Here is a 25,844-nt window from a genome sequence, read left to right on the forward strand (position 1 = left end):
TTTGAAACGGCTGGGCGCACACACAAGAGTAGCTGGCATAGTTATGAGGGAAGGGGCATCAGCACTATTAATGGCTGAGGGCCGGTGTTTTGAGCCAGAGCCAACACAAAGGTCCACCCTCCTGTATATCACAGAGCTTCAGATCCATTTGGGTTTTTTTCTTCTCAGGCAAAACGCCCTTGGCTGCAGTGCAATACCTCCAGCAGAATGTTGCTGTCAACACTGAAGGTCACCATGACTATTAGAAGGAACTAATGATGTTCTGGAATTGACAAAAATCCTAGAACCAAGGCCATTTTTGAGGAGACTGACTCTCCTGTGGTCTGGGCATGGGCAGACTCAAATGTCAAGGTATTTTAACGTTTGACTGGCTAAGGCTAAATAGGCTTTATGCAACAGAGGTGGGATTGGAGTTGAGATATGCTGACTCCTGGCCCCTTCCTGCTGGGGCAACCAGCATGGTTGTGTTATGTTTCTGCCAGTGGCTCTAGTCCCTTCTTTAGCAATTGGCCTATGTCCAAAGCTTCACTGTAAAAGCAGGAAGAAACTGAGGTAGGCAGGGCAAGTTACAAATGAAACGTGCATGACTCCTCTCCTAGAATGTTTTCAGGACTGGCCTAGTGGGGATGAGGGACATTCTGAAAGGCTGTGTTTAGTGACCATCAAACCCCTGACTGCATAGCACCACCTACCAAAGTAAAATCACTCTCCTTAAGCTAAATTATCCCAATTACTGGTAGGAACAATCCCTTGCAAAGTGAATAATGCTGCTACATTGCTATTATGTATCCAATTGGCCTTGTGGTCTTTGATTGGAAATCGTTTGCCACACCAATTCCTCCTGCCCCATGGTACTTGGTAGCTCCCGTACAACCGAGAGCCTAGGTAACCCCCAGCATGTGGCGTCTGTCTCTGGATGAGGCGGCGGGAGGGATACGTTTTGCATAGCCGAGCGGTGCACCTGCTGCAGGGTGGGGAGCAGCAAGCAGCCTGCGGGGGCTGGATCACACCCCAGCGATGGAGGTAGCTGCGTGTGGCGGGCAGGACGGAGCCTTGCTGATGCCTGTCAAGCCCACAGCACCCTTGACTCCAGTGCGTTGGCTGCTCCCCAGCAGCCCGGCCCTGCACCTCGCTGCTCCTGCCAAGGGCCCAGCAGGAGGGAAGAGTCAGGGGAGACGAGCCGTGTCCAGGGCTGCCGCCAGCCGCCCATGAAAGGACCAGCCCCGCAGAAACCATCAGTGAAGCCCCCAGTGTCGGCTGGAGCCGGGGCCCGGGGGCTCCAGCGCGGGGGGGGGAGAAGAGACCGTGGGGGGGAGAGTCCGGGGGGGGGGGAAGAGGCTGGGGGGGAGAGGCCCCAGCGCGGGGGGGGGGGAAGAGGCCGGGGGGAGAGGCCCCAGCGCGGGGGGGGAGGCCCCAGCGCGGGGGGGGGGGAGAGGGGCCGTGGGGGGAGAGGCCCCAGCGCGGGGGGGGAGAGGGGCCGTGGGGGGGAGAGTCCGGAGGGGGAAAAGAGGCCGGGGGGAGAGGCCCCAGCGCGGGGGGGGGAGGGGGGGGGGGGAAGAGGCCGGGGGGGGGGAAGGCCCCAGCGCGGGGGGGGGGAAGAGGCCGGGGGGGGGGGGAAGGCCCCAGCGCGGGGGGGAGAGGGGCCGTGGGGGGGAGAGGCCCCAGCGCGGGGGGGGGGGAAAGAGGCCGGGGGGGGGGGGGCCCCAGCGCGGGGGGGGAGAGGTCGTTAGGGGGTGGGGGAGGCCCCCGGCTGCCCCCCCCCCGGAGCCGGGCCCAGTCTGTTCCGGGGGGGGGGGCGCTGCCTCGTTCCAAACGCCCCGCGGTCTCGTTCTGACTAGGCGGGGGGGGCGATGGGGGCTGCGGCTCTTGCTATGGGCCCCGCCCCACGGAGCCACGGCATGACGTCACCACGCAAGGGGCGCCGTTCACGGGAGGGGCCGGGAGTGGGGTTAGGGCCGTTCTGCTTCCGGGTCAGGCCCCATGGCTGAGCGGAAGCGGTGGTGAGAGGGGTGCTGTGGGGGGAGGGGGTCACTCCGGTGCTGCCCCCGCCCGTCTCGCTGGCGGCTTTGCCGACAGAAGAGCCCGGGCAGGTTCTGTCCCCCCCCCCCGCTCCGCGCGCTCCCTGCGGGCTGGGCTCCCCCCAGCTTCGGGGGGCCAAGAGCGGATCGGGGCCCCTGCCCTGCTGGGGGGCTGAGCCAGCGGCGGGGGGATCCCAGGCAGCCCCCCCCGGGTGCTTCCCCGCGCTGCGCTGCTCGCGGAACGTGCCCGGCGCGAGGCACAAGGAGCGTCCGACCCGCGTTCGCTTTTGGCGACGTTTGCGGCCGAACCTTCCCAGCGCGGCATCGCTGGAGAGTCGGGGGGGGGGCCCTGCTAGGAGCATCCCCCCCCCCCCTTTGCCTTTCTGCAAACCTCCCTCCCCCCCCCTTTGCCTTTCTGCAAACCTCCCTCCCCCCCCCTTTGCCTTTCTGCAAACCTCCCCCCCCCAGGTGGGTTTTGAGCAGAGGGGGCTCCTCGCAAGCAGGTCTCTGCTATCGGCCTCGTTTTCCAAATGGAGACGCTGAAGCTCTACGAGGTGAAGCCCGTAACCTGGAGGAATGCTTGACGAGCCAGCCAGAACGCAGAGGCTTCTTCTCTAACCACTAGGCCACATTCTCTCCCAGAGCTGGGAATAGAATCCGAGAGTCCTGGCTCCTGATTTCACACTGAACCACTTCGCCCCCCACTCGACTCCCTTCCTACTTCATCTTGCCCAGTGCTTTTTAGTTGGAATTAAAGCTAACAAAGACATGCACACTCTAGTTGCCTGTTAATTTTCACGTCACTTCCCCAGGCGTCCCTAGCAGTACAGTGGCCAGTGATTCATTTAATGTTTTTCAAAATAAATCTCTCCACTCAAACCAAAAAGGCCCCTAGTCCCACTTGGGACAAGGCTAGGGAAGCCAGATGTGCCTAGCTTTCTCTAATGTGTGTGATCAGAGTTTCTTGCATCACTGTGATTCAGTAGTGGCATGTGAGTGGTTTGTAGTGTTTCTTCAGCCATGGGAAATTTCTCTTCAATTTTGGAAACAGCTGAACTTGTCCTGGAACAATAGATTTGATTATCTGTCCTGAAGCTGTCGCAGCTGAATTTGTTCAATTCCTCTTTGGCTTCTCCCCCATTTCATTATTCTGTGGGCTCTGGACTACATAAACGACCTGTGAGCCAGGGGGCTGTTAGTGGTGGTTCTGTGCATGCTGCAGGATGAAGAACACTTTGGCTTGCCCATCTCTGTCATGTGTAGTTATTTTTGGTTGACTGAGCTGTGATACTGTTAGCATGTGTCGCTTTGCTGACCTTGGTTCCGTGCAGAGGAGGCTGTCATGGCTTGCTTTCTCTACGCCTGATGTCCTTTGCCCCACTTGTTGCTGTTGAGCACCAGTTTTGTGGAGGTGACTGTGGAAAAAAGATGGTGATTTTATCACAGCAAACGTGAGGTGAACGCTTCTATATATAAAGACAACTGGATACCATGGTGATTGCAGATCTTGGTTAGAGGCAGTTGCTTGCTTCATGCATTTCTTCCTGTAATTGTATGGTACTAATGTTACTGCAAGGGATGAAAATGGACTGTGGCAAATTAACCTTCTCCCAAGAGAAACCAAGGAAAGGAAACAAGCTAGGGGAAGGGGAGGGAATCCCTTTGAGACAGCTAACTGCCTAATCTAAGAGAGAGGCCTGCTTATGTTGGGGAGGAGTGTCCTTTTAAATGTTGTCTTTGGCTTCTATTTGGATCTTGTCAGTCAGAGCAGCAGTTTCTTGTTGCTGACCTTTGCCAGCATGAGACTTTCTCCATTGTTTCACTGATGCTTGTTAAAACAGCCTAGGCATGTTAAAAATAAGGAGCATAAAGAGACAACATCAGCTGAAATGTAATCAACTTCAAAAGCCTGAGTTAGGTGTATTTCTGAGAATGACACCTGCCCTTGAGCCCCCTAGCCAAACTCTGTGGGTTTATAGTAACACTAGAAAATGTACCCAGTGTGGCTCGGGTCCTTAACTCAATTTATCTTTTTTGTTTGGAAAATGAAATGAAAATGTCCATGCTTCATTTGAATCATTGCTCTGGGGTGAGGAGTTCAGCATGCAGGCTGCTCTGGGGAAACAGAACTACCCAAGCCCCCTCTCTCCGCAGTAGGTTGGGGCCCTTCTAAAGGTCACTTGGAAGCCAGCTTCTTGGAAGCTTGAGGAGTCATGCCCCAAGCCAGCCCTTTCACCTGTGTTGATTCTGTCTTTTCTGTATGGTTTGATGAGAAGCAATCCCATTCCAGGCACAGTTCATTTTCTTGGGACAACCAAATACTGACCTTGCTTTAAGTTAGAAGAAGCTGCATACTGAATTTGGTGGTCTTAGCTCTTACCTTTTAGGAAGCATTCTTGGACAGACACAGACAAACTCTGTCAATTATATAGTGGATTTTACTATTTTTAAATACCCTTCTCTCTGTCCTTGTGTGTGAGAGCCCCCTCCCCCACAACTAACAGGAAACGGACTGTATACAACATCCTGTGAAATGTACAAGATTGACAAAACATAAAAAAGCTAAAAACAGAATGATTTTCCTTGATGGGCCCGTCACTAGAGGATTCTCTTTCATGGGTCTCAAGCATCCTAAAGGCCAGATGTAACTGCCACAGCTTAATGTTTTTAGATGGTATTGTTCCATCCTCCCCCAGTTTCCCAGCAAGTGGAACATTTGATCCTATGCTGTGAATGGTACAGTGTTCAGCTGGCAGTTCCTGTCACTACTAGCAAAGATGGGCCCTTTAGCTGCTCCTGTGGCTTGGAGGTGTGTGCAGGGGGAGGGGAGGGTATTTTTCTGCCCTTGCTCTTTCCATCCACTTGGGAGTGAGAGTGTAGATGGGTGGTGGGTGAGAGTCAGAGTCCTGTCTTCACACATTTCCCAGCCTCTCTGTCCACCTAAAAACCTGCCCCATTGGCAACTGCCTCTGAGGAGCTCAGGGAAGAGATGCCTGAGCCCTACTGACTCCTGCTTTGGGAGGCTAGTGCCGTGGCCAAGAGGTATTTACTGATGCATCCGGAGGGTAGTGACCTGGCAGTCATCATGTTAACTTTGTGGAAGAGAAGAGTAGAACACAGGGGTCCTGTCATCCCGTCTGGCTCTCGACACGTGACCACGCTTGCTCTTTAGTTCAGCTCATGCATTGCTTCTCCGCTGAGATTAAACATGTGTTCTGGGGAAGGCTGTGCAGTTCCTGCTATTCCAAGTCCGGGAGTATTGCGAGCGCAGAGGAACAATTTCCCACTTGATATTTATCTCAGCTGTAAAGGTGGCGGAGTTCCCTGGCCCCAGGCTCATTCTAAAAGAATTGCGTGCTCAGAAAAGAGCCATGTTAACTGCTCTTCTGTGTGTCATTTTGTAATTGCTTCTGGTAACTCTACAGAGCCTGCGTATAGCTCAGCTATTGATGTTTAAGTACACAGATATGGAACTTGCCTACATCTAGGCTCTCTGTGATTTTTTTTTTTTAAGTGAGAAAAGCTGTGATCTTCGAGATGAAGTAATATGAAGCTGCCTTATGTTTCTTGGCACTGCAGTTTTCATCTCTGATTTCATTGTTCATCCCGTGTGGGACCCTTCTGTACAGTAACTGCGATGGAAACTGAGTCAGTAAGTAAAACATTTCTTTCTAAAATACTTACATAGAGCCAGAGGACTGCAAACTTCTCCTTCTGCGGAATGCAGCATGAGAGGGACACCGCTGCTCATCTCCCTTCCAGCACCCCTGGCCTTTATTGCTTGGGCTAGAGCTGGGGTAGGGGCAGCTGTATCATTTCATGTACTCACTCCGTATTCTTGCACTCCGTATTGTGATTTATTATTTCTAAAATGTAACTATTCTGCTTGAATTGTGAGATTACAAATACATTAAGGAACTTCTTATGATACCTAAATCAAGTGCTGCTGTGGCTTTCAAATCTATGCAATAGGAATTGATGCATTTGTTGCCTGGTGATTCCATTTATTTATTATATGAGTAAATAATTTACATTTAAAATGAACACTGTCCAATAATTTAGATCCAAAATATGGACTTTGTATGTCTTACAAAGACATTTTATCAACCAACTATCAAAAGAGGTTAGGGATGTAAAAGGTTAACCAATTAACTGGTGGGGGCTGGAGCAGTTTCTTACCTGCCAGAGGCAAGGCTCTGCCCTTCCGGGGGGGCCCACTGCGGACAGGCTACTCCAGTCGCCCGGCATAGCTTGTCAGCAGCAGGCCGGGGTGTTTAGACACATTACATCCCTTCATTGACTTCCATGTATGTAAATTTAGACATAGATTTGTAGAAAGGGGATCTGAATTTGAAAATAGATATTAGCGATTGCTGGTACACTTAATTAAAGGGGTGCCTTTGGATTTGTATATATGGCAGTTCTCAACACTTTCAGAAATCTATTTTGCATTTATTTGAAATGTTATTAAATGTCTTGATTCTCAGACTATCCCAATTTGGCAGAACAAATCCTATGGCTCATCGCGCAGTGTTGTCAGGAGGATTGGGACAACTCTTCCTTTAAAACCCTGTCCCAGAGCATCCTTTGAGGTAAGGGAATGCGTAAGAGATACTAGAAATCTATACAGGACTCTGCAGTTCTTTAGCAAGGCCAGTAATTCTGATTTGCCATTCTTTCCATAGCAAAAGCCTTTTGGGAATTGGAAATGCACCACATGCAGTCAGTATCTGCGTTAACCATTTTCATTCTTCCTAGGTTTGTGAATCCCTTAAATGATCAGTGCCATCTGGGAACAACCCATTCTATATAATCAGGATGGCACATGAGCTAACTGCTAGCTCCTATTCCCAGCTGAGATACTAATCAGTGTGTGACCTTGGTCAAGTCATTTAACCTCCCTGGGTCTGTTTCCCAAATCATAACATGAGGTTCATGGTACATGCCTACCTAGTTCAGTGCTTGAGCATTAGCTCAGTAATGATGTTGCTTTGTAGCTGAAAGAGGTATTCGTGTGCTCATTAACTTCCATTCTGGGCTGCTTTCAGGCTATAGTGTTTTCATAGGTTCATTTTCCATTTGTATGATATGCATCAACAATGCATAAACCAGTACATGGAAACAGTGTATTTATCTGAATCCATCTATGCTGGCTTTGTACAGCAAAGACTCAGCTAGAATCTGATGTGGAGAATGCATCATCTTTAAATTGTACCAAACACATTAGCAGAACAAAACCATTATTTCTTATAATGCGGCTCCGTTTTTCCTAGGTCTTACCAAACATTTCAGATCTTTATCTAAATGATGTACCTCCAGTCCCCACTCTGGCAGATATTTTGTGGATAGCGGCAGATGAAGAAGAAACATATGCTAGAGTCAGGTACTTTCTCTCTCTCTCCCCATATCTTTCCATTCCTCCTATATGGTGGCTTATTTTGTGAAAGATACAACAGTATCTGATCAAATGCTTATAATTTCTGTTCACTTTTTGAGTTGTTCCAGTGAGATGCCTGTTGATTTTTGTTTTTTGTTTTGTTCTTTTCTTTGAAAGCTATTTCATAGTGAGGAAGGATGAGAAATTTTGGCCAAGGACACTAAGACGAACCCTTACTGACAATAACAAATGGTCTGGTAGCACCTTGTAGACTAACAAAACATGTGGATGGTATCATGAGCTCCCGTGGGCATAGCCCACTTCTTCAGATGACCGGAATTATGAGTTTAGGATGTGAACACTCGAAATAAATAGGAGAGGAGAAGAGAGTTGAGGGGAGGAGAGGAATAAGGGAGGGGAGTGGAAGACACAGCATCAGTAAGTATCTGGAGAATGGGTACTTAAACCTAAGCAGATAAAAATCAAAGTCAACAGATAGATTCCCATGTGGGAAAAGGCTCCACCCAGTAAACTCTATGGCGCCCAGGGATCTACGCCAAAATGATGAAGGGCTGTGGTATCCCTTCTGGGATTCAAACCTGTGACTCCAGGGACTCCACTTCTATGCATTTTGGTTCTGAAGTTCTAGGGCAGGCCAGTAATTTTAATATTAATGCATCCTGTGAAAAATAGCACGGGCCTTTTGAAGTCCAAGAGACTATGTAAAGGTGATTTCCCCCCATGAGCACATAATATCAAGTGCCACTCTGTTGCGTAGACATGAAAACCAGCAGGAAGAGAGGACTACCAGGTAAGGAACTAGACCAGGGCGGCTCAACTTTGGAAGCCCCGGAGGCCACATTGATACTCACAGCGCATGCCGAGGGCCACAACTTAAGTGTGGTTGCAAATATATGCAAATAGCTTCTTTCACCCTGACAGGCTTGAATACAAAGATTAAGCCTTAAACCGCAGCACTGGACCCAGACGTGGCCAGTGTGAACCAGTCAGCACCTCTCAGGCTCTGCCTACAAGGCTAAGCAGCCAGCACTTCCCACAATGCCCCAGTGCTCCCGGAACCTCCTTCCTGGGGGCTAGAAACGCCGACACCCTGTACCCGTCTGTGCCAGCCAGCCCGTCTGCTTGCGTCTTTCAGTGCCTCGCTGTTGTGGAGCGTGTTCCCAGTGGAGGCCGCGTCCAAAGGATCCCACCGATGGGCCAAGTGTTGAGCCCCATGTAAATCCAAACTGCACTGTGGGCTGCAAACAAATGGGCTGCGAGCCACGTCTTCAGTAACCCTGCTCTAGACTGGAAGTTCGGAGCTTCATTTTTTGTCCTGCCTCTGCCAGAAACTTTCTTTGTCGGGCAGCAGTTTCAATGCCTCGTTTTCCTCCTGCGCAGAACAGGGATAATATCTGTCCCGAGAGCCTTGTGATGTATTGGTTGTAAAGGGCTTTGCAGTCTTGGTAGAAGGCTGCAGAAATACAAAATGCTATTGCTCAAGTGGCGTCTGTTCCGTTTGTGAGACTAATATGCTTTTGTGCTGTACCTCTCAGGAGTGACACTCGTCCACTGAAGCACAAATGGAAGCCTAGCCCGTTCTTTGTTATACAGCGAAATGCTTCAGTCCCCAACTTGAGAAAGCAGGAAGAGAAGCTACTGGCCTTGAAGAAACCTGGTTTACCTGCCCTCAGTCGGACGACTGAGCTTCAAGATGAGCTGAGTCACCTGCGGAGTCAAATAGCTAAAATTGTAGCTGCAGATCCAGGTAGAAATGTAACAGCCCTTCCTTTCTAGCCACGAAAGGCTTGAGAAGGTGAACAGTGATGATTAGGTGGTAAAGACCAGTCAGCACTGGTCAGATACTTTATTGAAACACTGCCAGTATTCTGATGTTTTGCACACATACAATGGAAGACCCAAATCTATTTTTATGTTCTCTCTCATGTGACACAGGGCTCTAATACAAAGGGTATGTCTTTAGTGGTATGCATAGCCAAAGCTGTCCACACAGCTCACGGCTAAAACTACAGCTGAGCGGAGCATCATAGTTTTTCGATTAGTAGGGAGATGACAATTGTGCTGAACCCTACGGTTTCCTGAGAATTGGCAGGGACTTAAGTGCAATTCAGTATCCAAAATCTAGTGCAACGTGACATACATGACTAATTCTACTCAGCCCTTGTGAATTCTTCCCACCTCTTGTTTGTGCAGTGTTCTTTGTGATGTCGGTAGAGGGATTGATATTGCTTGTAGGCGCTGGCATTTGTTGAATCAGAAAAGCCTGGCTTAAATTAAGAGTAACCAAGCTCAAGTATAACTGTGTGGAGTACTCAGTGGAGAGAGGCTGTTGACTCTCTAGACTGAGTGCCTTCACTGAATGAAAATGTTTGGTATCAAGTCTCGTCTTTGGTGTAAAACAGGGGCCGTTTTCCTGTGTTTCTTTGGGAATGTGATGTTCTGGTTTTTGACCAGAGAGGCTTTTTAAGAAGAGGCTGGCTGGAGTTCACCGGTTAAGAGACTCTAAAGCCAGAAGAGCACGTTGTGATCATCTAGTCTGACCATGTGCACATCATCTTCCTGAATTAATTCTTGTTTTAACTTGTTGGTTAACTGCTGTCTGTAGTGAAACACAATTAACATCAGACCATTTAAGCCCAAAAATTCAAGTAAATTTAGGATGAAAGAGGAAATTCTATCCTTGAATTTGCTCTAATGGTCTAGTTTCTTCTGGAGGGCTCTGGAAATAAACAGACTGCTATGTTTTGTTTGTCTTGCTGACCAGTCAGTCATAGAGCTGTGGGAGACCTGTAGTCTTGGCATCTTGTCAGTCTTGCAACTTTAAAACCTTTAAAAGTAGCAACTCAGCACTTGACTGGAGCTTGAACCTCCTCCAAACCAGCTTCTCTTGTGGGAACCTGCATCTGTTGTTCACATGTAGTGTACTTGTATGGTCGGTATACAGCTAAAGGTAGAGGTTATGATTTGGCTTTCAGTCAATGGCATAAAAGGAGTGGGGAGGGGAATTTTGTCAAAAACAAATGCGATAGCCTTTTTCCATTTTGAGTGGGGTGACACTTTTATGAAAATTACCATCGTAGTATTCAGAAGTCAGCTATGACTCATTTACAACCTTATAAACAATGGAAGCCACTAACTCATAACATCTCCAGACTATAATGGATTCAGTTTGAATGTTGGCCTCTGCATTTCAAGCACAAATTTTACGTATTATGTTCAGCTCATTCCCACTCTTTTATCTGTCTTTACTATATTAGGTGTTCACGTGGTAGATCTCAATTTTTAAATGAGATGCTATGTGCATCTGTGGGGATCCACTTGGGGCAGGCCACAAGTTTATGGGTCACAGTTACATGCGCGGAATACCGAGGGGAGCAGTGTGTGTTTACAGATGTGAAAACTGCGGCAGATATTCTCTGAAACAAGACGAGACAGGATGTGCATGGCAGAGCTGTCTCAAACTGAGATTTCTTGATTTCCAAGCTTGGGCTATAATCCCTGGACATGCTGGCTCAAATGTAACTGAAGGAAGAATTTGACCCTAAAGGTCCAGTTGCACCACCTCTTAATCAGCTGTTTGCACCTTTCATTCTGTGTAAGCCCTACAGGGCAGTAACGGCTTCAGTGTGTCCAAGTTGAGAAGTAAAATTGGGGTTTAATAACTGAGTAGATTATAGCTCTTGCTAAAACCAGATGAGCCTTTTCATCCCACTTCTTCCCTAAGCAAGGCGATACTTGTGTAACTTTCTCACTGCAAACTTTGGTCAAGTTGTCATTTTCCAAAGACATTCACTTAATATGATTGCAGTTTTCAAATATCTGAAAAAGTATCACAAGCAGGAGGGAGAAATATCATTCTCCTTGACCTGTGAGGACAGGACAAGAAGCAAGGGGCTTAAATTGCAGCAAGGGAGGTTTAGGTTGGACATTAGGAAAAACTTCCTGCCTGTCCGGGTGTTTAAACACTGGAATAAATTGCCTAGAGAGGTTGTGGAATCTCCATCATTGGAGATATTTAAGAACCGGTTAGAAAACATCCATCAGGGATGACCTAGATGGAGCTTTGCCTCTGCTGTGAAAGCAGGGGCTGGACTTAATGAACTCTTGAGCTCCCTTCCCAGTTCTAGGATTCTATGAATATTTCATGCACGTAGGAATTGATCTTGCTGGTCGTTTTGTTAGGTAACTAGGGTATTTTCCTTACCTTTGGGAAGGGGATGATGCATTGAGACAGACACACTGACCCAATGTGTAATACTACCTCACAGAAGATTTGAATTTTTCCATATTTCCATGGTCCTATTTAGGATGCATATGTAGAACAGTAATTATTTCCCTGCTATCTGGCATGTTGGGACTCTTACAAAAAGACAAAGCCCAAAGGGATTATCTGATCTGTATGGAAAACAATCCATAATTTGACATAGAATGTACTATGCAGAGTAGGGATGTGAAGGTATAACCGGTGGGGCAGGAGCAAGCCTGCTGCAGGCAGGGGACGCAGCCCCTGCTTGCGGTGGATGTGGGCATCCTGCAGGCAGGAGCTGCTCTGATCAGACGTCCCTTCTTTGGAGAGACTGTGTTCCCTTGTTCTTCCTCCTCAGAAGATGAGGAGCAAAATTAAAATGCAGGAGTTCCTGGTTCCCAGGCCTGTGTTCACACTGTGTCATTTGTAGAAATGCCTCAGATTCATGTGGAATGGTTTTTGGAATGAAATGGAAAGGAAGTGACTTGAGGCAGGCATTGTGTTGGTCTGATTAGAGGCAGGGGTTGGTGCTGTGGGAGGAACATTCTGGATTGGGAGAGGAAAAATGGCCTTCTGGTTAAGGAATTGGGCTGGAAACCAGGATACATTTGTTCTTTTCCCAGATTTCACAGATACCTGGTTTGTCCTTAACCACATAATTTAATCTCAGTGCCTTGGTTTCCCACCTGTAAAATGGGAATAGTACTTCCTGCGCTCCTTGGGGGCTTGTGAGATGCGCGGGTACTGTAGTGATGGAGGTTGTATGTCTACCTAGATTTGTAGACGGAAGCATTGTGTAAGAAGCGATGGGGCTCAGACTGGGAGGCATGGTGATGTAGGAAGCAGTGTGCATGTGTATGATAAGAGGGAAAGCCCTGACCGTATTTACTTTTGCATATCTTGGGGGAGGTTGGCTAAGATCTGAGCTTGATTTGTATTCTGCTGCTTAGAAAAGTGAGGTGGTTTGGCATTAGTTTACGTATGTTGTTTTCTTTTTCAGCTTCCACTTCATTAACGCCAGATTTATTATCTCCAGGAAGTTCAAATGTGTCTTCTCCCTTACCTTGTTTTGGATCCTCATTCCAATCTACAACTTCCTTTGTCATTAGTGACATCACAGAGGAGGCAGAATTAGAAATTCCGGAGCTTCCATCCGTTTCCATGCTTTGTTCTGCAACCTCTGAATGTTGTAAATCAGAGCCAAAGGATGTTGACGAGGAAGATTCTGTGTGTCTTTCGAAGGCCAGCAGTTTTGCAGACATGATGGGCATACTTAAAGACATTCATAGGATGAAACAGAACAAAGATTTGTAAGTCTTTTCTGAACCTCCTTTTATTTTCTGCATGAATGCTCGTCATCTTTTTTGAGCCAAAGCATTATAGACACATTGATGATTGTGTTCATCTGTCCTCATGTTTACAAAGAAATATTTGCTGTGCATAAGAAATGCTGATATTTCTATATCTCTTTTATTTGCTTCCCAAATGATAGCCTTTGAGTCAAGTCAAGCCTTTGAATTTAAGGGTAGAACTGCTGCAGGTTTACTAGCACACCGCTTGACAACTCTGCTTCAACCCATCCATACCAAAAATCATCTTGATTTTTTTACTGAGAGAGAATATCCTTTGTTAGTAAAATGTACATGTGGGGAGAGGAGACATCCATGCTGTGACTCTGAGATACTTCCTTGCTATTGTCTTGTATCTGCACATCCTTCACCTCTGAGCTCTGTGTATGTTCCATGCAGTGTGTGATTAGGCAAACTGCCTTCCTCATGCTGGTCCTGAAAACAAATGTATAGTACTGTTGTCTTGTACCCCAAGAATGCTGTGTCACTGGTTCCCTGCACGTTGTCAGGGACAGGACCATCCCCCGCCCAGTGGAAAAAGTACCTTCTCTAAGGCCACGTTTCCACTTGCCATGCCGGAGATCAATCTTCTGGCATTCGATTTAGGGGGTCTAGTTAAGACCTTCTAAATCAAATGCTCTGGGTGTCCTCGGTCAAGTACTCCTCGATTCCCGAGGAGTAAGGGAAGCCAATGAGAGCATTTGTTCCCATCAACCTCCCACTGTGGAGACGGTGCCAAGCTCAGCTTATGGTATGTCAACTCCAGCTCCGTTATTTACGTAGCTGGAGTTGTGTTCCTTAAGCCGACCTTCCGCGCCTAGTATAGGCCTAACCTAATATCTCCCCTGGCCTCTGTTGTCCATGTGAAATAGGACAGTACATGGAATTGCCTTGATAAAGGTCAGCCCTTACACAAGTAAAGTTCAACATACATGTGGCCATTTCTATTGTTGGGAGTCCTGTTCAGTATCAGAAAAAAGAACATTTTGAATCATTATTATGCACCTAACAAATTTTCTCTCTACTCCAGTTAAAGAGAAATGTAATTCTTATGGCACCAGACACAAATAGAATATCATAAAATATAATAAAACGAACTGAATATACTTTGTACAGCTCAGCCTGCACCTAAAATATCATTGCTCTCAAATTTTCCAAAGAAATATTATTCAGAAATAGAAATGTATCCCTTCTTCCTTATAATTCTTGTCCTTAATCTTTCTGGAGACTGGAGTAGGATTCAGAGCTTAAATGAGTTCCCCTCCCTCATGAATATACACTGTACATATATCCTCTTTTGAATTGCTGATTTTAATTTTTTCCTGCTTGTCCAAAGGAGCTTTTTTGGCATCCTTTGCAATTTTGATTTATCACAACCAAAGGAGATGAATTTTCAAAGAAGTACTTGTCATTTTGCAGGAGTTAGCAGGGTTGCAGCAATGTCTGTTGTCAGTTAGGCATTAGATAATTTAATCTGTTGTGTCCTGCTTGGGAAATGTGAATTTATTTATTTATTTGATGATAGAAAGTCAGACTTTCTTCAAACTTCTAAATTTGAACCTCCATCGGAAATGGGATAAAATGTAGTTAATGTGCCTACAAGCATTTTTTACACTTGTACAACACAATATTTAACCCTCATTGAGTAAATGTACCTGCAAATAGACAAAGCAAATTGACAGGTCATAAATTCTTGTGTGACGGGAAATTGCTGAACACCTAGGGCAGGGGTTCCCAAACTTTTTGACACGGGGACCAGTAAATCCATTCTCTCACTTTTGGAGGACTGGTAATGTTCATTTGCATATTTGCATATTCATTAATCAAATGATGAATATTCAAATCAATTGTTTCTGGTCCTCCCAAAACCCCCAGTGCCAGCTTTAGCAAAGCTTTTGATATGGTCACCTACAAAATTCTTGCCAGCAAGTTAAGGAATATGGATTGGATAATTGGGCTGTAAGACAGACAGAAAGCTGGTTAGACCAGGGTTTCCCAAACTTTTTACTTTAGTTGGAACCCTTTTTTTTAGTACTGCTTTTTGCAGCCCAAAAATATAAACACACAAAAAACAAAGTAAGAAAATACCAGACATAGAACACGTCTGGTATTTTGTCATTAAGTAAATTGTATTATTACTAGAGGTATCAGTTTGCAGTTTCGAACTGCCTGGCTGGTAAATGTGCTCAGGCTGCGTGAGTGTGTCCACCAGCCAGCCAGTTCGCAACTACTCCGGGGGGGGGCGGGGGGGGAATAGAATCCCCGGGCCGGACTAACTCATCCTTTATGCTTTGTGGGGGACAGGGGGGGACGGGGCAGCACCCCAAGATCTGCATGTGGCCGGATCAGTCCCACTCCCCGCAGGTCGATTCATTCCTCCCCCCTGCTCCCCCGCTGCGCCTCTGGCCAGCCCCACTTCCCCCAACCCCCTCCCAGGCAGCCAGTTCTTCCCCGCTTCTCCTCCCAATCTCCCTTGGCCAGCCCTCCACATCTTCCCCGGCCAGCTCCCTGCCCCCAACCTCGCACCCCTGGGCAGCCCTGCTTCCACCAGCCCCCAATCTCCCCAGCCTGCCCCGATTCCCCCATTCAGTGCTGCTTCCGGTGGCCAGCTCTCCCCTCCTCACCCCAGAATCCTCTGGCTCCTGCACCTTCCCTTAGCCCTGCACCCTCCTGGTGCTTCCCCCTTCCCTTACTGCCCCTGCCCCCTTTGCCCCTAATACCCAACCCCTCACCACTCTGCCCCATTCCCCTCCTGCCTCTCCGTGCCCTCACACATGACTTGCTCCATCCTGGCTTTCCTCATGCCCACCCCTTCTTTCTAGCCTTCTCCCAGCACCTTCCCCTCCAGCCCCCAATGCCCTTCCCCCTCCTCTCCTCTCCCAGCATCACCCTGTCCCCCCTCCCACTGACACCTCCCCTCCTGCCCTTTCCCTCATTGTCTGCACTTGGCCCCCTGGCACTTGTCTCTCTCTCCTGCACCCTGTCCCTTGGTGCCTTCCCCTCCCCCCGCCTCCGCCTCGCCGCCCAAGCCCGTTCCCTACCTTCTGCCTTCCACATTGCGGGGCTGGAGGCCATGCTCAGGCCCCGGAGGCCGAACCCGGAGCCAGCGTGGCCCCGCCACGTGCCTCCGAAGACTTTTAAAATCCTGGGCCATGACATCACGCCACGCCCGGGCGTCCTCCCTGCCCATGTGCAACGCCGCACATGGGCAGCAGCAGGCAGTGAGGAGGAGCCGCGCACAGCGGAGATGCTCTGGGGGTGGGGTGGGTGGACGTGCGGGGGGGCCCGGGCCTGCTCCAGGCAGAGCTGGGGGAGAGACTCAGCTCCACGTATTGGTGGAGTAGGGCCCCCGGCTCTGTAACTCGCCAGAACTTCCGGGTTCAGGGGCGCGGGGCCCGAATCGGCCTAAGGCCAGCCCTGCCAGCAGCCACCAGGTATGCTGAGGCCTGGTATTTTTGTACCGGGCCACGGCCCATAGTTTGGGAAACGCTGACCTAGGGTTTTGAGCCTGGGAACCGTGCGCTATGCAGAACAACACTGATTGGGGAAAGAGCTGCAATATTCATTTTAGGTGGGAGAGTCCGGATGCTCATTCCACATGAGAAGGTAACTCACACCAGCATTCTCCAGATCATTTGGAAGGGACAGAAGACAGGTGCTAGCTCAAGAGGCGTTTCACAAGGTCTTTGGGGCAGGCTGGGGTAAATCCCTGGAGAGCTTTAGAAACAAGGATAGTGACTGTTTTGTAACTTAATCTGAGGGTTCGTCTACACCGCACCGTTATTCCCAAATATCAACGGGCGGCTCAGTCCAACTTCTGTGAACCTCGTCCCACGAGGAATAGCTCCTCTTCTGAAATAGCTGCAGTGTGGACGCTCCACGGCTGCTGTTTTGAAATAGAATGGCCCTGGTGAGGAGCTAAGTGATTTCTCCCCAGTGCTTCCTGGGGCTCTAACTCAAGATAGCGCATCTATATTAGGGGAGCCTGCCTTGGACTAAGTATGAGGCTTCCCTGTGGCGTGGCCGCTCTGCTTCGGAATATATCTTCCAGAGGAGCTTGTTCCAAAGTAAGCATGCAGTGTAGACGTACCCAAAATGATTATTGAATGTGGTCGAGCAGCCTGGTTAGCGTGAGAATAGACTGAGCAATATTCTCCCCGTTCTGGATCTATTCAGTCATCCTCTGTACTCTCCTGCAGGGCTTAGATGTGGAGTTGAATGTCTTCAGTGGACACAGCTGAAGTCCTCTCAAAAGCTTGTCATGGAAGGACTGCTCATAAGACGGTTAGCTCTTGTTTCTGAGCCACAGGTTCATGTTCTGAGGAGCGGGTTGCCACCAGGGTGAATGTTGGGCTGGAGGGTAGGGAGAGAGCAATGACCTCTCCTTAGGATTGGCAGGAACAGGAGCATTGCCACGGTGAACAATCTAGATGAAACCGTGCCCCTGCATGCGACCGGGTGATTGGAAGGCAACAGTGACTTTAGCAATTACACGCCTGTTGTGCAGGACGGGCCCTAGCGTGAACCTCAGGGCGTTTCAGGTGAAGTTAAAGGAGTTGTTCAGCACAGCAACAGTTGGTGACGTTGATGAATTCACAGCTGATCATGCAGCTGATTCTGTCCAAGGTGAGAGACTATTGGGGGGGGCAACAACCGTCTCCTCAGTGCCAGTCATTCTCTTCCCCCAAATGAGATGGAATTGCGTGATTCCCCAGGAAGTCAGTGTACATCCACATGCGAGTCTGTCCCCATGAGTAGACTACCTCCCCCACCTACGCAGAGCCTGAGCATGAGCATGGATGCACAGCCAGCTGTGAGAACACTCAGCTAAGTAGAACTGAATGTCTCCGAGAGAGAAGGGCCTGAGTTGTCTTGCTGCTTATTTCTCAGTAGTTCCCATCGACGTCACTGGGAGTCTCTGAGATGCAGGAGCAAGAGAATGGGACCAGCGTAATGTTAGGGACTGTGAGAGCGCGTATACGGCTGTGGCACCAACGCAGACACTTCCTACATTGAGGGAAGGGGATTTTCCATCAGTGTAGTTAATCCAGCACTCCAAGAGGTGGCAGCCAGGTTGGAAGAATTTTTCCATCGACCTAGCTGCTCTTGTGCCAGGCCAGCTTCTCCATGGCACTCAGGGCATGACATTCTTCAAAGCCCTGAGCTGCAGAGCTAGATCAACGTGATATTTTAAGTGTAGACCCAGCCAGTATCCTACCGGCGTATGCCTTTCTCTAAAGAAGGGGCTAGTTCATCTCCGGGTAGCTGTGTTCCACTGGCCTTCTTTCAGGAAGGGAGGTATTCCTGGGAATTATTAGCACAGTCTTCTATAAAGTAGAATACAACTTTTGTGTTAGGCTATTTAACACATTTTATCCCACGGGGCCTGGGTGGGCAGAGAGCAGGAAGAACTTTGCTTTTCTGTTCTGCTGAGGCCTGTTTTCCACACAGATCAACTGCTGGCCCGATTAACAGTAGAAGCTGAAATCACATTTGTATGTAAATGATTTTAATGTACAGGCAGTCCCCGACTTATGTCGGATCCGCACTTACGAATGGAGCTTTTCTCGCCCCGGAGCTCACGGGCGGCGGGTCGTCACCGTGTCCTCCGGGGTGAGAAAAGCTTCTCCCGGTCTCCCTGGTCTGCTGGGGGGGTCCAGCAAAGCCGCTGGACCCTCCCAGCAGACCAGGGACACTCGAGCAAAGCCGCCGCCTGGGCGGCTTTGCTCCCGGGCAAACGAGCAAAGCCAACCAGGCGGCGGCTTTGCTCTGATGTCCCTGGTCTGGTGGGGGGGTCCAGCGGCTTTGCTGGACCCCCCCCCCCAGCAGACCAGAGGGACAGGAGCAAAGCCTTGGAGCACGCCCGCAGCGGGACAGCCCGGGCGCGCCTAGGCTGTCCCGCTGTGGGCGTGCTCCAAGGCTTTGCTCCCCGTCTCCCTGGTCAGTAGACCAGGGAGACGGAGCAAAGCCGTGGAGGATGCGGGCGGTCCCGCCACCCGCGTCTCCCTGGTCTGCTGGGGGGGAGGGTGCAGCTAGTGCCCCCCCTCCCCCCCCAGCAGACCAGGCTTTTCTTGCCTACGCCTGGGGTAGAGCAGCTGGGGTGCTGCCGGGTTGGTCCCGCAGCGCCACTCCTCGGTGCTACTGTACCAACCCAGCAGCACCCCAGCTGCTCTGCCCCAGGCGTCCCCAAGTCAGCCGCTGCTGAAACAGACCAGGGGCTGACTACAGGAAGCCCAAGGCAGAGTTGCTCTGCCCTGGGCTTCCTGGAATCAGCCGCTGATCAGTTTCAGCAGCAGCTGACTTGGGGACGCCTGGGGTTCTTAAGTTGAATCTGTATGTAAGTCAGAACTGGCGTCCAGATTCAGCCGCTGTTGAAGCTGGTCAGTTTCAGCAGCGGCTGACGCCAGTTCCGACTTACATACAGATTCAACTTAAGAACAAACCTACAGTCCCTATCTTGTACGTAACCCGGGGACTGCCTGTACTATCTGATTGGGTCAGAATGAATGGTGCAGATATTAGGTAAATGCTGTGGTAATGATAACGCGAATACTCATGTGTCTAGTGGGTTTACTGTAAGAACTGCATTCGTTTGTGAGAAGGCATTGCTTTTCTCCCTTCGGCTGTAGAATCTAATCTATAACGGCAGGCTTGAGATCGTGTAGTGCTTGAGTTCGGCTGCATTGCTCTCGTCTGCCTCTGTCGGTTGCCTGGCCTCCAGCTGGCGGCCGTGCACTTGGACATGAGGGTTACAGTGAGAGCTGGGTGAATAGTATGTTGTGAAACTTTGCGGTTAACTGATGAACAGTTTAGCGAATAAGCACTCTTGTTTGACCAGAGCAAATTGATGACTGCCCCCCATGCTGGTCTCATTCCATGGTGATGCCTCATACGTGTGGCTATGGCTGGCTGGGACATCCTAATGTGCTTGCACCTCTCTGCCTGGCTTGGCTGGCAGAGCAACAAGACTCCAGAAGCTGGGATTTCTTAGGGTGGATCTCAAGACTTGAATTGCCCAGCCCTAGAGCCTCATTTAGATGGTTTTGCTGTGGCATCCTGCTGGCCTCAGCTCCGTATTTCTCATTAACTGGGTAGTGAACAGAAATCAAGTGAACGTGACGAACTCTCGTGAGGTTATTCCTAGAGCATCTGAGATTTTGCAGTTGATGCAACTTGGTGAGTTCTGAAATACCTTTGCCACAGCCGTCTCTGGTGAACGATCGCAGTCAGCGTAGAACTGGTTACAGAGACTCTGGTCTCCGTGAGGTTATTGTGGTGATTCTAGGGACGTTCCAGTAGAGGCAGCCTCATGGATGTTTGATTTAGTAGCATGATGAACGGAAGCTGTTTTCAAGAGGCAGCTTCCCCGGGATCTGTCCTCGATCGGATCGATTTCCAGAATGAAGATGGTACCAGAGCCAGCACTGTAAAATGAATATGCCTAAAAAGGGAGTTCAGTGACCAATTAAGTTTGATGGGTGGAGGTGCCCAGATGATTAAATCAATGCTTCTCTGATGCTCCTGTTTAGGAACTGATGTTAACCCCACCCCCCCAACCTGGAAACTTCAGGAATGAGTATGAGACACATTTGCATGTTTCTACCATTAAAATCAGAATAGAGCCCTTTTAATATCTGATGCCTTTTGGAAAGGACTTGTCTGTAGTGCTCCAGCTGATCCGCGCATTGTCTGTGCTTAAAAACATGTAGCATGAGGACCTGCTTTGAATGTGAGTATGTTTTTATAAGTACTAATAATGGAATTGGTCGAATTCAGGTGTAATTGCTCGTTAATTTGCCCTTGGTTACTTCCCTGGTCCTTGTTCAGTGAACAGTTCTAAAGAATCAAGATGCTGATCTTAATAACTGTGCTGCTGGATGCTGGTTGAAGGTCCCGCCTCTGCTGCTAGTTGCCTGGTGTCAGTTTTCTACGAGAGCTGCTGGTTGTGCCCCGCTGCTGGGGGCTTGTTCTCCCTGATTTCTCCTTTAGCTACCCGTGGTGGAGAGAAGCTTTTTCCTTGTGATCGGTACAACTTCCATCTTTATTGCGGCAGTCTCTCTTTGCCACTGCTCATCCAGCCGCTTCTTGCACCTGCTCTTGGCTTCCCTCCTATACCTTTGGGAGCACTTGATTGGATGATTTTGGATTCTTAAGCTTCTCCAGATGGAGTAATGGCTTCGGAAATTCTTGTGTGTACTCTGAACCTTGTCTACCTGTCTCTGCGCTCATGGCAGGGAATCCTTGATTCTGGTGAAATCAGAGGAGTGTTTCTATCTACAAGATTTCAAAGCTGAAGTTAAGCAATGCATGCACATGTAGTACTAGGGGGTCAACCCATGGCTTCAGGCCTGTCTGTGAACTTAAATCTGATCACTTAGGCAAGGTTTACACTTGCAACTGATCAACACAACTTCTGTTGTTCATAAGGTGCTTAAACCCCACATCACCCCCAACAACAAAAGTTTTGCCATGCGGTTTTCAGTGCAAATGTGGGATTAAGTGACTGAAGGTGTTTAAAACAAATACAGCAAACCATAATTTCATCTAGTTAAAACTTAGTTAGAACTTTCATCTAGTTAGAATGAGGCTTTTAGAGGCTTTTAAGAGATTTCAAAACTCTAGAATGTTTTCCAGCCTATAGGGATTTTTTATTCTAAAATATTAAACCCTGAACTCCGTGGCTATTATCATGGAATACTTATTTTCAAATAACAGTCACCCAATATAATTCAGACCTTTTGGTTTCCTGTGAAATAGGCTCACATATTGTAAAATAAACTCATCACCAGGATTTCTAAGATGCAGCTCCCACTTCTGCCTTCCATGCAACTAACATGGAATTATGTGAGAAATGGGGAGGTAAAACTGAAGAAGCCTCTTTTTATTGCACAAAGACATGCAAGTGAGCAGTTCCTCATTTTAAAGTTACCACCATAGATCATTTGTTATATGATTTTGAACTGAAATAGGCCTCTACACAGCTTGTATTTTGCACATTTCTCCTTACATGGTGTTAACATTACAGATTTAAAACTGGAGTGGGCGGGAGTGCAATATAGGCGGAGATATTTCTACACCACTTGGGGCACTTAGATGTATGATTTCCCCTTGAAGTTAATGGAAACTGTGACTGAACGTTGCCTAGGCAGGAATGCACTACAGGCAGTCCCCGGGTTACGTACAAGATAGGGACTGTAGGTTTGTTCTTAAGTTGAATCTGTATGTAAGTCGGAACTGGCATCCAGATTCAGCCGCTGCTGAAACTGATCAGTTTCAACAGCGGCTGAATCTGGACGCCAGTTCTGACTTACATACAGATTCAACTTAAGAACCCCAGGCATCCCCAAGTCAGCTGCTGCTGAAACTGATCAGCGGCTGATTCCAGGAAGCCCGGGGCAGGGGCTTCCTGTAGTCAGCCACAGGTCAGTTTCAGCAGCGGCTGACTTGGGGACGCCTGGGGCAGAGCAGCTGGGGTGCTGCTGGGTTGGTCCAGTAGTGCCACCGTTCCTTGGCGCTACTGGACCAACCCAGCAGCACCCAAGCTGCTCTGCCCCAGGCGTCCTGATTCAGCCGCTGCTGAATCTGACCAGCAGTGGCTGAATCAGGACGCCTGGGGCAGAACAGCTGGGGTGCTGCCCGGTTGGTCCAGTAGTGCCCAGAGCGGCGCTACGGAACCAACTGGCAGCGCCCCAGCTGCTGTACCACAGGTGTCCGGAGCAAAGCCACGGAGCACGGGGGCAGTGGGACAGCCCAGACGCACCGTGGCTGTCCTGCTGCCCTCGGGCTCCGTGGCTTTGCTCTGCTTTGCCCCCGTCCCCCTGGTCTTCAGACCAGGGGGAAAAGGGGGGGGGGGGCGGGGGCGGGGGCGGGTAAAGCAGAGCCAAGCCGCGGAGGACCAGGGGGACGGGGGGGCAAAGCAGAGCCAAGCCGCGGAGCTTTGTGTTCCGCCGCTTTGCTTCCTCTCCCTGGTCTGCTGGAGACCAGGGAGAGGAACGGCCCCGTTCGTAACTGCGGATCCAACATAAGTCGGATCCGCGTAACTCGGGGACTGCCTGTATTCATTTTGTCTTCTATTCAGTTTTTGCATTTTACTCAACTCTGACGAAACCATGCAGGGTTCCCATTGCTGTAGGAAAATGCTTAAATAAAAGTGACAAGGAGTCCTGTGGCACCTTATAGACGAACAGAGATATTGGAGCATAAGCTTTAGTGGGCAAAGACCCACTTCGTCAGATGCATAAATAAAAGTGGTTTCAGTGACACATTTCTCATAATTAGGCTTATTTTTAAAATGTAAACAAAATCCTAAAGCTTGGGCCTAGCAGAAAGTGTCATCTATAGATTTTGAAGAATCTCTATCCAAATTGCTGCTGTTACATTTAATTTTGTATCCTCCACCAGGAACCGAACTTTATTGAAGGAAGAAGACCCTGCTGTTCTTATATCAGAAGTGTTAAGAAGAAAATTTGCTCTAAAGGATGAAGATGTAACCATGAAAGAGAACTGATATTACACTTTAATTTAACTCTGTAAGCAAGTGTATTGTGCTCCTGAGATTTTTCTCCACAGTAGCTGCCTTCCTAAGGATAAAACTTTTTTGCCTCTTCACTAACTAAATATGATTTCTGCACTGGAAACCTATTCAAAAAGGAAACTGTGGATATGCAGTGTTTTCCATGTCTCTGAATATATCAAAACTTTCTAAGAAAAGGGAAATTCTTTTCCACATTTTTGAAGCATTACTGGTAACCGCTTTTTCCACCGAGTGATGCGAGTGTTGCTAGATGAAGTTCTCTTATCTGTGTTTTCCCCAAAGTGACTTTAATGATTTAAGTTAATTTGATTCACAATGGTCTTGTTGCAATATGACTAGCCACTAATTTATAATATAAATGAACATAAAGCATCTACTTGTTTCTCTGTCTAGGGAACGTTGGGTGCAAAGCTATCCATGAGAGTATGTTATTTCTTCCTTCTGGGTTCTCAGTTTTTAAAGGAAGTTCTCATTGTATTGAGGGTGGTTAAGAGCTTCCATTATTTGCTCAAAGAGGATTCCATTCCCTAAGGTTTCTTCCAATTACTTTCCTGTCTCATTTAATCAAGATCTATTTTCTAAGCTGCTGTTGGCTGGTGACTTTTAGTTTGTAATATTTTAAAGCTTGTCCCCAAAGTCACATTACATGACACTTACAGTCTACTCTAAAGTAACTGTCAAGAATTCCAGTGTTTCATTTACATGTTCTTTCTATTAGATTGATTTTATTTTATTAACATAAAATTCAGTAAGAATTTCATCCAGATAATGTCTGAAGGCATATCTACTGAACCATCACAGCTAGGGGGTGAATCCTGTAGAAAACCATGTGGGAGGAAAGGAAAGAGTTAAATGAGTCACAGGTTGCAGTGTCATGCTATGCTAATATATCTCTCAGCCATATTCAAGGTATATGAATTTCCTTATAAATGGAGCCACCTACTTGGTGGTCAAATAATATTTGTAGATTTCCTTGATAGTACAGCTGTTGCTGAGAACTGTGGGGTTTTTGTTTTTGTTTTTATTGGTACCATCTTCTGCTTGTATCGGAAACATTGTTCACAGAAGAGTGTTGCTGGCATGAGCCTCAGTGATTGTCTGAAGCATATGGCATGGATCATCATTCTGCGTATTGACTCCATGTGACCTCTCTATGTCCAGCAATCTGAGTGCAGTGGCTGCCTCTTCCTGGTCTCTCAGTATTGCTTTCAATAAGCTGGTACTTTGTTGTGTGTGTGTCTGAAGTCACTCTGCTATCCTTGCAGCTCAGGAGAGAATTGAAAATTCAATGTGTTTACTGTGTGTTTAGAATAAGCAGCAGTAGGAATGTCAGTGAATGAGCAGTTTCCACGGCAGCATTCCCACAATATTTGTGCTGCAGGAAACTAGACACTACGCTGTCGTTCTCCCTCAAACACACCACGTGCAGTTGGTGTCTAACCACAATAGTTCCCCTGTCTCTGCAGTAGGATGGGATAGTGTGACTGAGAGGACTGGCAGGCACACATTGTAGGCCTCAGTAGGGAATGTGTGGCATTGCACAATTCTATACCCACAATCCTCTGCTATGGTACCAACTGGTGAGTAAATAGGGAATAGCCGCATTTCCCACAATATATCTATATCCACACAGCTGTAGGCATGCTGCAGTGTCAGATGAAAACATAGGACCCTGATCCCCTATAACAGGGACATGTGGGTCAGCTAATACAAATGGTGGCATTTTTGTGTGATATTCCTGCCCTACATGATCATGCTACCTCCCAGTGGAGTGTGAATTGGCCTCTTAATCTCCTTACACAGCAGCAACAGAGCAGGAGGAATTAGACCTTAAGCCAGACTCTTCCCTGGCAGTGTGGCAAATAGGGGAAAACACTCAATTCAAGTTGCTCCTGCAGCAGCTGGCTCAGACAGGGAGGAAATGTGCTGTTAAAATCTTCTGCAGGTAGGGCCAGCGAGAAAGCTCCTATCCTGACTTCTTCCCTATCCCTGCTAGGGCAGTTTGGAGCCCTGTCGATTGACACCAGATCTGCTCATAGTGGCGGTCTCAAGGTTCATATTTTGAAACAGAACTCTTGCTTTATTTACACACCCTCCTGGCAATCAGCCAGCACTTAGTCTAGGATTCTACCCTGTGCACAGCTACAAACTTTTGCAAGGTACGAATTTCCTGCTGTGTATCTCTTCCTTCCCCACACCAGTTGACTTCAGGAGGGATGGAACACCTAGATTCTAATTATCTTTGGTTTGGCTGCTGGGTCAAGTAACTTAATTCTGCTAATTTAGTGGACAGATTTAG

At 48.2% G+C, this 25,844-nt stretch overlaps 1 protein-coding gene across 8 annotated transcripts; it reads left to right on the forward strand.

Moving 5' to 3' along the window:
* The first annotated feature begins 258 nt into the window (after positions 1-258).
* Positions 259-23,917, forward strand: MTFR1L (mitochondrial fission regulator 1 like). 8 transcript variants are annotated; one of them, XR_012897671.2, is made up of 8 exons: positions 1,904-2,000; positions 5,533-5,670; positions 6,506-6,610; positions 7,292-7,401; positions 8,952-9,163; positions 12,663-12,972; positions 20,541-20,740; positions 23,413-23,917. XR_012897671.2 is itself a non-coding variant. In XM_025183236.3 (7 exons), exons 2-7 carry the CDS (start codon positions 5,656-5,658, stop codon positions 23,516-23,518), a joined length of 858 nt encoding a protein of 285 aa, XP_025039021.1. In that variant the 5' UTR covers positions 259-351; positions 5,533-5,655; the 3' UTR covers positions 23,519-23,917. The 8 variants fall into 8 exon arrangements, 7 of the variants coding, with proteins under 7 accessions (XP_025039021.1, XP_075765293.1, XP_075765297.1 ...); XM_025183236.3 differs by lacking the exons at positions 1,904-2,000; positions 20,541-20,740 and adding an exon at positions 259-351; XM_075909178.2 differs by lacking the exon at positions 20,541-20,740.
* Positions 23,918-25,844: the final 1,927 nt, after the last annotated feature.

This window comes from Pelodiscus sinensis, chromosome 26 (assembly GCF_052426305.1).
Source record: "Pelodiscus sinensis isolate ZL-2025 chromosome 26, ASM5242630v1, whole genome shotgun sequence".
Classification (NCBI taxonomy): domain Eukaryota; kingdom Metazoa; phylum Chordata; order Testudines; family Trionychidae; genus Pelodiscus; species Pelodiscus sinensis.

Excerpts from the sequence above, each read along its gene's own strand:
- MTFR1L (XM_025183236.3), top strand. Across the intron at positions 6,611-7,291 it reads GTCCCAGAGCATCCTTTGAG|GTCTTACCAAACATTTCAGA; the intron begins GTAAGGGAATGC and ends CGTTTTTCCTAG. Across the intron at positions 12,973-23,412 it reads ATGAAACAGAACAAAGATTT|GAACCGAACTTTATTGAAGG; the intron begins GTAAGTCTTTTC and ends ATCCTCCACCAG.